This window comes from Heterodontus francisci, chromosome 1 (genome assembly GCF_036365525.1).
Source record: "Heterodontus francisci isolate sHetFra1 chromosome 1, sHetFra1.hap1, whole genome shotgun sequence".
NCBI classification, from domain to species: domain Eukaryota; kingdom Metazoa; phylum Chordata; class Chondrichthyes; order Heterodontiformes; family Heterodontidae; genus Heterodontus; species Heterodontus francisci.
The window spans coordinates 105403036-105415547 of record NC_090371.1 but is presented as its reverse complement, the minus strand read 5'-3'; the positions used below and the strand labels follow the sequence as shown (position 1 = coordinate 105415547).

The 12512-nt window shown below is 42.3% G+C and overlaps 1 protein-coding gene across 1 annotated transcript in view; it reads left to right on the top strand.

The window, feature by feature from the left end:
* The window catches only part of dimt1l (DIM1 dimethyladenosine transferase 1-like (S. cerevisiae)), a 57438-nt gene that overhangs the window by 10347 nt on the left and 34579 nt on the right, over positions 1-12512 (top strand). The window contains exons 3-5 of the mRNA XM_068034071.1: positions 5055-5141; positions 6735-6796; positions 6974-7067. Of these exons, the coding sequence (XP_067890172.1) occupies positions 5055-5141; positions 6735-6796; positions 6974-7067 (243 nt within the window). The remainder of the gene's footprint in view (positions 1-5054; positions 5142-6734; positions 6797-6973; positions 7068-12512) is intronic.

Below are 12512 nucleotides of genomic sequence, written 5' to 3'. Positions count from 1 at the left end.
TGTTTGCAATTTACATTAACGATTTGGACATGGAAATCAAAAACACAATTTCTAAATTTGTGGATGGCACCAAATTGTGGGGGGCATGGGATAATCAGTACTGAGGAGGACTGCAACAAATTACAGGAGGACATTAATAAACTTGCAGAATGGGCAAATAACTGGCAGATAAATGTGAGGTAGTACATTTTGATAGGAAGAATAGGGAGATCACTTATTTCTTGGAACGTAGGTTCGGTGGGGTAGAAGAACATAGGAATTTCAATGCACAAATAGACCAATCACTAAAAGTCGTGCCACAGGTTAGCAAGGCCATTAAAAAAGGAAACTAAACACTAGGCTTTATTTCTAAAGGGATAGAATTGAAAAGTAGGGAAGTTATACTAAACCTGTATCAAACCTTGATTAGACCACGCTTAAAAGTACTGCGTGCTGTTCTGGTCGCTGTATTATAAAGGGATATTGAGTCATAGAGTTCTACAGCACAGAAACAGGCCCTTCGGCCATCAAGCACCTAACTATTCTAATCCTATTTTCCTGTACGTGGCCCATAGCCTTGTATGCTGTGGCGTTTCAAGTGCTCATCTAAATACTACTAAAATTTGTGAGGGTTCCTGCCTCTACCACCTCTTCAGGCAGTGCGTTCCAGATTCCAACCTCTGGGTGAAATTTTTTTTTCTCAACTCCCCTCTAAACCTCCTGCCCTTTACCTTAAATCTAAGCCCCCTGATTATTGACCCCTCTGCTAAGGGAAAATGTTTCTTCCGATCTAACCTATCAATGCCCCTCATAATTTTGTATACCTCAATTATATAGAGTAGGGGTCTCCAACCTCTTCACGTGAGGGGCCACGTTACAAATTTTGTCCTAGATAGGGGGCCGGTGAGCAAATTTCAGAAGGATAAAGGCATAAGAAATTTATTTTACTATTAAAACAACAAAAAATGTGCATTTTTGTGAACAAGCTTTAAATCAGAAGATTAACTTACCATGCGGAACACTGATTTAGTAAGATGTTGACATTGATTTTGCTTGAACAAGTAGTCAGTGTCTGCCTGCACACTTGACGTAGCAATGCAGAGTACTCCAGATATATGGTCATCTGTCAGGAGTGATTGTGATAGCGCTCTCGCTTGCTCTCTTTCCCCCCCCCCCCCCTTCTCTGTCTGTCTCTCTGTCTCTCTTTCCCCCCCCCCTCTGTCTGTCTCCCACGCTGTGTCTGTCTCACAAGGTGGATGAGTGAAGTGACCATGGCACCGTGGTACAAGAAGCCATTCAAATGGGGAGCAAATAGGAATATAGTGGTAGTAGGAGATAGTATACTTGGGGATAGACAGAGTTATCTATCTACGGCCATGAGCAAGAGTCCAGAAGGCTGTGTTGTCTGACCAGTGCCGGGGTTTGGGACATCTGCTCAAGGCTGGATAGGTACTTGCAGTGGGAGGGGGAGGATCCAGTTGTCGTGGTCCACATGGGTACCAATGCCATAGACAGGACTAGGAAAGAAGTTCTGCATAGGGAGTACGAACGGCTAAATTAAAAAGCAAAACCTCAAAGGTAGTGATCTCTGGATTATTACCTGAACCACAAGAAAATTGATGTAGGGTAAATAAGATTAGAGAACTAAATGCATGGCTCAATGATTTTTGTGGGAGAAATGGATTTCGATTCATGGGGAATTGACACCAGTACTGGGAAAGTCGGAGCTATACCATTGGGACGGTTATCACCTGAACCGTGCTGGGACCAGTGCTGTGGCAAGTCGTGTAGATAGGGCTCTAAACTTGTTACAGAAGTGCCTCTGAGTTTTATTAAAATATTTTTTGAGGATTCATTTCTGAAGAAATCTTAAACTTTGGGGTTTTCAAAGGAGGTCCTGTAAAGGTCACATGACTTTGAAAAACAGTCCCTGGAAATTTTTTTTAAAAGGTGCACTGACAGGTCTTGTGAGAAAAGCAAGCCTTTCCGGGAAACCACCTGACTTCCAGCTCAATAAACAACAGAGAACTTTGGACATCTGTAGAAGTTGTTTACAAAGAAGTGACAGGTCAAGATTGATGGAGGTGAGAAGGTTGACCTCCTGTTGTCGGTTTTGCTTTTGAATTGTTTTGAGTTGGGGTTGAACTGTATTAAGAGGTGGAGAACTTCCAAGGAGAGGGAGACAACTCCCAAGGAATGAGAGAAGACCGCAACCAAACTCAGCTTTCCAGCAGCTCTCTAAAAGACCCTGAGAAGTCCACTGTGTCAACTAAAGGTCTGCAAAGGAAACTCGACCGAGCCCGATTGCTGGACCTGGAAGTGCGACCCGACCTAAACCCGACACACGTCGTCTGGTCCCGTCAGGGTCGGGTTGGGTAGCAGGCCTTTACATCAGTACATGGATACAGGCCTGCTACCCGACCCGACTCTGACGGGACTCGACGACGTGTCTGGTTCGTGTTGGTTCGCACTTCCAGGTCCGGCATTCAGACTTGGCTGGGTTTCCTTTTCAGACCTTTACCTCACATATAAGGCTATCCAACAGGGCATTGTAGTGCTTTAATGTCAACACATCTCGTCTCCTGTTTTTGAAGAAAAGCCTGTTAACTTAATTCTCAATACCGCCTGAAAAGAGCTTTTCTAAAAGATCCCAATGATCCCAACGTGTACTCTGAGGCCAGCCTGTATGCCAGTTTTGGAACACAACATATCTCATCTGTTTCTTCAAGAATGAGCAAGTATTCAGCCCAAGTGTTTATTTAGTCTGTAATAGAGCTCTAAAAATCCCTTTTTTTTTCCGGTGTATGTGAAGCAGAGACAGGAGAAACTATCATGGGGAATGAGGAAATGGCAGAGGCAATGAACAAATATTTTGTGTCTGTCTTCACAGTAGGTGACACAAGTTTCATATCAGAAATAGATGGTAACCTAGGGGCTAAAAAAAGTGAGGAAATTAATATCAGCAGAAGAAAATGTATCGGAGAAACTTAAGGGACTAAAATCTAAGAAATCCTTGGGACCTGATGGCCTTCACCCTCGGGTTCTAAAAGAGAGCACTCCAAAGATAGTGGATGCGTCCGATTCGGGAATGGTCCCATCAGATTGGAAATTGGCAATATATTAGCATGGATAGAGGATTGGTTAACGGACAGGAAGCGAAGAGTGGGCATAAATGGGGCATTTTCAAGTTGGCAGGTGGTGAATAGTGGAGTGCTGCAAGGATCCGTGCTGGGGCCTCAGCTATTCACAATCTGTATTAATGACTTGGATGAGACAGAGAGTAATGTATTGAAGTTTGCTGATACAAATGTAGGTGGAAAGGTAAGCTGTGGGGAGGACACAGGCTGCAAATAATAGACAGATTAAGTGAGTGGGCAATCAGATGGTGTATAATGTAGGGAAGTGTGAAGTTATTCACTTTGGTCGTAAGAATAGAAAAGCAGAATATTTTTTAAAAGGTGTGAAACTTGTAAGTGTTGACGTTCTCAATGTTAAGTTTAGAAGTTTGTAAAGTGCCTCATGTGCTGCTACCCAAGACTCAATTGTCACCTATGGACAGGAACCTTTAGATTAGATTAGAGATACAGCACTGAAACAGGCCCTTCGGCCCACCGAGTCTGTGCCGAACATCAACCACCCATTTATACTAATCCTACACTAATCCCATATTCCCAACAAACATCCCCACCTGTCCCTATATATTTCCCTACCACCTACCTATACTGGTGACAATTTATAATGGCCAATTTACCTATCAACCTGCAAGTCCTGCTTGTGGGAGGAAACCGGAGCACCCGGAGAAAACCCACGCAGACACAGGGAGAACTTGCAAACTCCACACAGGCAGTACCCGGAATCGAACCCGGGTCCCTGGAGCTGTGAGGCTGCGGTGCTAACCACTGCGCCACTGTGCCGCCCTACCACTGCGCCACTGTGCCGTGTGTTCAAAGAGATTTGGGTGTGCTTGTGCAAGGAACATAAAGTTAGCATGCAGGTAGAGCAAGCAGTTAGGAAGTTAAATGGCATGATGGCCTTTATTGCAAGGGAATTGGAATACAGGAATAAAGAAGTCTTGTTGCAATTGTACAGGGTTTTGATGAGGCCACACTTGGAGTCCACATTTAAGAAAGGATCTACTTGCATTGGAGGTGGTACAGTGCAGGTTCACTAAATTGGTTCCTGGGATGACGGGGTTGTCCTATGACAAGAGGCTGAGTAAATTGGGCCTATACTGTCTGGAGTTTAGAAGAATGAGAGGTGATCTCATTGAAACATACACGATTCTGGAGGGGCTGGATAGGGTAGATGCTGAGAGATTGTTTCCACTGGTTGGAGAATCTAAAACACAGTCTCAGGTTAAGGGGCCCATCATGTAGGCCCTAAGAACTATATCTAACTCTTCCTGTTGTTAAACAGTCAACAGAGTTCATACTATCCAGACTCATCCTACAGCTGGTCAGAGGAGGTACTTCTCATCTCATTAGTGTGGTTTAGATTTGAGACCTAAATGGCAGTGTTTTAACTCACTGTGCCTTGAAGTTCTCTCTTTTTTGTTTTCTCCTCTTCCCCACCACCAAAAAACAAAAACAAAAATTGCCCTGTGTTTCTCACTTGAGACATTGCTAACAAGTGGAGCCAAGTAACTCACGGCCCAAATAAACTTTAAACAACAATTATAATTGGCCTGTAAATAGCATTTCCTTTAAGGGAGTACCTGTGTAGGTGTTTTAAAGCAACAGGTTTGATAGAGGTAAATATTGGAAACTTGATCCCGGACAAAGATCACCTGGGATTAGCATATATTTAAATAATGCAGAAGTCAAGTTATTTCTAACATTTGTGTAATTTTGTATTTGTAATATTTGTTTTCTCTTTTTAAAGTTGCCAGTTGAAATACCTACATGGCCTGTTCTGGGAGCCTGGAATTCTCCAGGATATGCAAATAATCGATGATACTTTAATATTGATTACATAATGCACAGAGGCAAATTGCATGAAATATCAGTTATATATTCATAATATGTAATAGATACATTTTTATATGAGTAATTATTACTGCATTTTTTTTCTTCAAGGCTGCTATTAGACCAACAGATGTCATACTGGAAGTTGGGCCTGGTACTGGTAACATGACTGTGAAACTTCTTGAAAAGGCTAAAAAGGTAATTGCCAGTTTGAAGTATAGACTAATGCTCTGTCTCACAAATTAAAAATGTCATCAGATTTTGCAGGTTTCTATTTTGCTTCAATTGCATTCTTCCCACACACATTTCTAGGGCATTGATAGTTTATTACAGTCTACTATTTCAGATTTTTGATTTCAAACATGCTTGTATTTGTCCTAGGTACTTCTTGGACTCCCTTAAATCATCTCTTATTTTTCAGTTTTCTATTTCCTTCTGTCATCAACAGATTCCTGTGGTTTTCCATATCTATCAAATTATTCAATTTTCCCTCCTGGCCCACTTCAAATTTCACTTTTATTTTTGTGATAAACTCCAATATTCCATTTGCCTTTCCAATTACTTTTTTTAATGTCTGCACTAGCTTTTAATGATTTGTGTGTCTGGACACCCTAATCCCTTTGCTGCTCCACAGCTCCGAGTCTCTCATCATTAAGAACATATTGCAATTTGTCTTTCTCTGATTCCCTCATTGAATTCCATCTGAATTGTTTTACCCACTCACTTTGTCTGTGTCCCTTTGCAACTTTCTGTACCTATTCAAACAACTTACTGTGTTTCGTAACTTAGTGTCATCTGTTACCTTTTTAATATATATACACACAGAAAATCAGATGCCCCAGTATGGATTCCTGGGGCACACCACTTGTCAAATGGTGCCAATCAGAGAACAAAGTCTTTATTCCCACTATCTGGGTAGGATTTTAGCCCCCACATGGGGATGAGCATGGACATGGATGGATGCAAAAATTTGCACCAGCGTGCCGATTTGCTAGCACCATCCTGCCCCCGAGTCATTTTTCCAGAGGCTGGATGGGGGTCGGCAGGGCGACCTACCTGCAAGCAGCGGGTAGCCAATTAAGGGGGTAAATGACAACTTAAGGTCGATTATGAGAAGCCGACTGGAATTTTCCAGTTGGCCTCAAGGCCCCCCAACGCATTAGCATCAAGGCCAGCTGCCTGGAGTTGGCCTCCTGGTGGCAGACCGGGGAAGGGGTTCAGCACTCCAGACAGGCTTTGAGGCCCTCCCTGTCTGCCTGGCCACAGTTCTCCACAATGGTAGCCCAGCTGCTAAGGGAATTTTTTAATTTAAAGGTTTAAAAAGGTGGAAGTGCCCTCTCTGTCCCTTACCTGAATTGCAGGCTTTATTTTCCTTCTAGGTTGGAAGGCCTCCTATGGTCACCCATTTGATCCTGCCATCGAGATCCAACCTAAAATCCTACCCTCTGTTTCCTGCTTCCCAACCAATTACAGGCCCATGTCATAAGTAAATTATTAAAGTTAGAAGTAAAAATAACATGTGGAACAATCCTGATACTCAAATATTTAGTTCTTGCATCTCTGCAACTGACAAATCACTGACCTTTAGTTGTCAGTTTTTTCAAGCTTTGTAGGTCAGCTTGTATATTTTGTTTTAAACTCGGTGTTCAGTTTTTGTGCTGCTGTGCTCTCACTTCAATCTCATTACAGTATCGCGTGATTCATAAACTTCTCTAGATATGCGTGGATGGTCCTTTTAAGTTTCAGAGTACTAAAACAATAATGTGGGATTGGTTTCTGTATTCACAATAGGTAATTGCTTGTGAACTCGATACCAGACTTGTTGCTGAACTGCAGAAGAGAGTTCAGGGAACGTAAGTAATATAAATACTGTTCATCATTTAATTGTTAGCTTAATGGACTTACTGCAGTAGACAAAATTAATTGCTATAATGGCAAAAAGCTTTGATTGCAACTGAAATTTAGTTTTGGCTACCTTTTTGCTGTTTGAAATCTTGCATAATTTTTTTCCCTGTCTGAATTTTCTTCAGACCCATGGCAAGTAAACTTCAAATAATGATTGGAGATGTGCTGAAGACAGATTTGCCATTCTTTGATGCATGCGTAGCAAACTTACCATATCAGGTAACTCAGTATCACCTTTTAGCTTGCTAATAAGTAGGGCCTCATTATGTTTTTTTAAAAATTCATTCGTGGGATATGGGCATCACTGGCCAGACCAGCATTTATTGCCCATCCTTAATTGCCCTTGAGAAGGTGGTGGTGAGCTGCCTTCTTGAACCACTGCAGTCCATTTGGGGTAGGTACACCCACAGTGCTGTTAGGAAGGGAGTTCCAGGATTTTGACCCAGCGACGATGAAGGAACGGCGGTATAGTTCCAAGTCAGGATGGTGTGTAACTTGGAGGGGAACTTGCAGGTGGTGGTGCTCCCATTCTTTTGCTGCCTTTGTCTTTCTAGTTGGTAGAGGTCGCGGGTTTGGAAGGTGCTGTCTAAGGAGCCTGTTGTTCAAGGCAACCTAGGATGAACATAAGTTTGATCCAACACTGCAAAGCTTATTTAGTAGAAGTTAAAAACATCGGGCTTGTTCCTCCTAGTGCCATCCACTGGTAGTGCTGTTAGCAGTTTGCTGTTTGGGCAGCAGGCTAGCCCCTCTGTAAACATGGGAAATGGTTTAAATTTTTGAGATTTTTTCCCCCTTTTAGTACAAGTAGTCTTGGCCTTTTAAGTGTGGCAATCTACACGACAATAAGAGCACTGAAAATTCTACTGTTAATTTCATAAAGTACTTCACTTTAATGTTGCACTAACCTGATTTACTGAGGTAGTAAACTTAATTTCAGTTGTGCGTTATGCCCCACATTTTTTTAAAATTTCGCAACAGTGAGCATAAAACTATCTTTGAAGTATGGATTCCTAATTGGAAGACCTGAGTTCAAATCTTAACACGAACATTTGAGCCAAGGATACTGAGGGAATGAGGAAATTACTCTGGAAAATGCATATTAGAGTTCTATTGAGATGTGTGGTGGAGGACTGGATGTGACCACTGTAGTACCCATTTTCTAAAAGATAACGTAAGAGATCAGAATGACGTCACAGTCAACAGAGAGTGCGGGAAAACAAAGTCAGAAGGGATGAGTATGCCGGTAAGCTTTTAATTTTATCTAAGTTAACTAAATATAAAATAAAAGTTGATCAATTCATTGGTATAAAAACTAAAAATTAAGGCAGATTTTATACTTTATCATATATGTATGTGTGTATGCAAATTAGGAGCAGGGAAATTAAAAATATTCAATCGGGATAGTATAACAGTAAGTGTTGTAATACTTACAAGATTGTAAGCACAGAGCAGGGCTAGATATTAATTAAAATTGATAGTTTAAACAGGTTGCTAAATAGCTTGTTTAAAATTGGAATAGAGGGTTTTTTTTATATATCATGGATGGACAACTGCGACCTGTTGCTTGCAATTCCTGTGCCATGTGGGAACTTCAGGACACTTCATGTTTCATGGGTGATCAGGTGTGTGGGATGTGTACCCAGCTGTTGCAGCTCGCGCTCAGGATTTTCAAGCTTGAGGGGCAGCTGGAATCACTGCGGGGCATCAGGGAGCAGGAGAGCTTCCTGAATTCTATATTCCAGCACAAGGTCACCCCACAGGCAGTAAGAGTTGAGGATAGTAGCTGGGTGGCCATGAGGAAGAGTAGGAAGAGGCAGGAAATGTAGGAGTCTTCGGGGTGTGTGACACTGAAACTGGTAATCAACTTTGGAGACTGCTGGGAGTGACAACACCTTGAAAGAGTGCAGTCCAGACCATGGCACCAGTAGGCATGAGACTGTACAGGAGGGAGCAGCAAAGTGCAGAAATGCAGTTGTTATAGTTGATGCCATAGTCAGGGGGATAGATAGGCATTTCTGTAACTGTTATGAGTCCCGCATGTTGTGTTGCCACCCTGGTGCCAGGGCAAAGGACATCACTAAGATGGTGCAGGATATTCTGCAAGGGGAAGAGAGTGAGCCAGAAATTGTGGTACACATTGGTACCAACGACATAGCAAAGGCAAGTATTGAGGTCCTACAGTCTTATTTTTAGGAGCTAGGGAGGAAGTTAGAGTAGGATCTCGAAGATAATAATCTCTGGATTACTCTCAGTGGCACGTGCTAGCGAGAGTGGAAATAGGAAGATAGGAAGAATCAGTGTGTGGCTTGAAGCATGGTGCAGGAGGGAGGGCTTCAGGATCTTGGGGCATTTGCAGTTCTGAGGCAGAAGGCACCTATTCAAAAGGGACGGGGTGCACCAATGAGACCAGTGTCCTCACGGGGGAATTCACTAGTGTGGTTGGGAAGGGTTTAAACTAAATGGGCAGGGGATGGGCACCAGGATATAGAATTAGAAAAGAGGAATAACGTGCATAATGTGAGTGTTAGACAGTACTAGAGAAGGGAGTACTTCTGTTTTAGATGGGAGCGGACTGAGAAGGACTACGAGGATTGCAAAGACAAGATTACAATGCATGTGTGTAAACACACAAAGTGTGGTCAATAAGGTTGGTGAGCTACAAGCACAGAGAGCAGTATGGTAAAATGATGTAGTGGCAACACAGAAAAGCGGCTTAAAAATGGCGAGGACTGAGCACTTAATATACAAGGATATAAAGTGTTCAGAAAAGGTAAGGATGGAAAAAAGGGAGGTTGGGCAGCAGTACTGATTAGGGAAGACATTGCGGGTGTTGGAAAGAGAAGATGTCCTTGAGGGGGCAAGGACAGAATCCATTTGGTTGGAGTTGAGAAGCAAAAAGGATATGATCACTTTACGAGGGGTATTGTATAGGCCTCCAAATAGTGTGAGAGAGAGAGGAGCAAAATGCAGGAAAATCACAGAGATTTGCAAGAACAGTAGAGTGGTGATATTGGGGGACTTCAATTACCCAAATATCGATTGGGATAATTTTAGAGTAAAGGGTAAGGAGGGGGAGGAATTCCTGAAATGTGTTCAGGAGAACTTCCTTGATCATTATTTTCTCAGCCCACCTAGAAAGGAGGCATTGCTGGATCTGATGCTGGGAAATGAGGTGGGCCAAGTGAACCATGTGTCTGTCGAAGAGCATTTGAGTAAGAGTAATCATGGTATCAAAGTTTAGACTAATAATGCAGAAAAACCAGGAACGAAATATGGTAGAACATCTAGATTGGAAGAGGGCTAATTACCACGTGAGAAGGGTTCTAGGCAGGGTAGAATGGAACTGAAGACTGACAGGCAAAACTGTAACAGAGTAATGGGTTATCTTTAAGAAAGAGGTACTTCAGGTACAGGTTAGGTACATTCCAACTAGGGCGAAATATAAGGGAACCAAAAACAGGCTCCTTGGATGACGAGGGAGATAGAAATTAGGATGAAACAAAAAAAGTATATGATACATGCCAGGTGAATTCTTCAAGTAAGAACCAGGCCTTATACAATAAGTTGAGAGGGGAGGTGAAGAGGAAAATAAGACTGGCGAAGAGAGAATATGAGAATAGATTGGCAGTCAACATAAAAGGGAACCCAAAAATCATCATCTAGCATGTTAATAGTAAGCAGATAGTAAGAGGTGGGGTGGAGCCTATTAGGGACAAAGAGGGTATTATATGCTTAGAGGTGCGGTGCAAGGCTAATATACCTGATGAGTACTTTGTATCAGTGTTCACTATGGAAGTGGAATCTGACAAAACATAGGTAGAAGTGGAGAGAGTAGAGGCAATGGATAGCGTTAAAATTGAGGGGGGTAGGTACGAAAAAGGCTGGCTATTCTTAGGTTAGATAAGTCACCTGTCCGGATGGCTTGCATCGCAGGTTGCTAAAGGAAGTGTGGATGGAGATAGCGGAAGGGCTTTCCATAATCTTCCAGTCTTCCCTGGATACGGGGGAGGTGCCAGATTATTGGAGAGTGGCAAATATGACATCCTTATTCAAGAAAGGATGTAAGGACAGTCACAAGAACACAAGAAATAGGAGCAGGAGTAAATCATATGGCTCATCAAGCCTGCTTTGCCATGCAGTACGATCATGGCTGATCTTGTGCTTCAAATACACTTTCCTGCCCACTAGCCATATCCCTTGATTCTGTTAGAGACCAAAAATCTGTCTATCCAAGCCTTAAGTGTATTCAATGATGGAACATCCACAACCTTCTGAAGTAGAGAATTCCAAAGATTCATAACCCTTTGAGTGAAGTAAGTTCTCCTCATCTCAGTCGTAAATGATCAGCCCCTTATCCTGAGACTGTGCCCCTGTGTTTTAGATTCCCCAACCAGCAGAAACAATCTCTCAATGACTACCCTGTTCAGCGCCTTCAGAATCTTGTATGTTTCAATGAGATCCCCTCTCATTCTTTTAAACTCCAGAGAGTACAGGCCCAATTTACTCAGCCTCTCTTCATAGGACAACCCCGTCATCCCAGGTACCAATTTAGTGAACCTTCACTGCACCACCTCCAATGCAAGTATATCCTTTCTTAAATGTGGATACCAAAACTATACACAGTACTCCAGATGTGGCCTCACCAAAACCCTGTACAATTGTAGCAAGACTTCTTTATTCCTGTACTCCAATACCCTTGCAATAAAGGTCAAAATACCATTCCCCTTCCTAATTGCTTGCTGTGCCTGCATGCTAACTTTCTGCGTACCTTGTACAGCAACCCAAGTCTCTGAACATCAACACTCGCAAGTTTCACACCTTTAAAAAATATTCTGCTTTTTTATTCCTACAACCAAAGTGAATATCTTCACACATCCCTATATTATATTCCATCTGCCATCTTGTTGTCCGAGCAACTGCAGACCAGTTAGTTCAACATCAGTGGTGGATAAGGTTTTGGACAGAATAATCAGGGGAAAAAGTCAACAGACATTAGGAGACGTTTGAGTTAATTAAGGGAAGCCAGCATGGGTTTGTAAAAGGCAGATCATGCTTGACTAATTGAATTTTTTAACAAAGTAATAGAGAAGGTTGATGAAGGGAATATGGTGGATGTTGTCTATATGGATTTTAAGAAAGCGTTTGAGAAGTTATCACATTAACAAAATTGAAGCTCATGGAATGGGAGGATCAGTGTCCAATTGGATAAAAAATTGGCTGAAGGACAGAAAACAGCGAGTCGTAGTAAATGGTTGTTTTTCAGACTGGAGGATGGTAAACAGTGGTGTTCCCCAAGGGTCAGTGTTGGGACCACTGCTTTGTTTGCTACATATAAATGACTTGGATCTTGGAATACAGAGTAGAATCTCAAAATTTGCCTCCAAACTTGGAGGTGCAGCAAACAGTGAGGAAGATATGAACTGCCTGCAACAGGACATAGATGAGCAGAATGGGCAGAAAAGTGGCAGATGGAATTTTATATTGACAAGTGTGAGGTGATGCATTTTGGCAGAAGGAATAGGGAGAGATAATACATACTTAGCGGCACGGTTCTAAAGAGTGTGCAGGAACAGAGGGACTTGGGGTGCATGTGCATCGATCTTTGAAGAACATATTGAGAGTGTGGTTAGTAAAGCATATGGGATCTTGGGCTTTATAAATAGA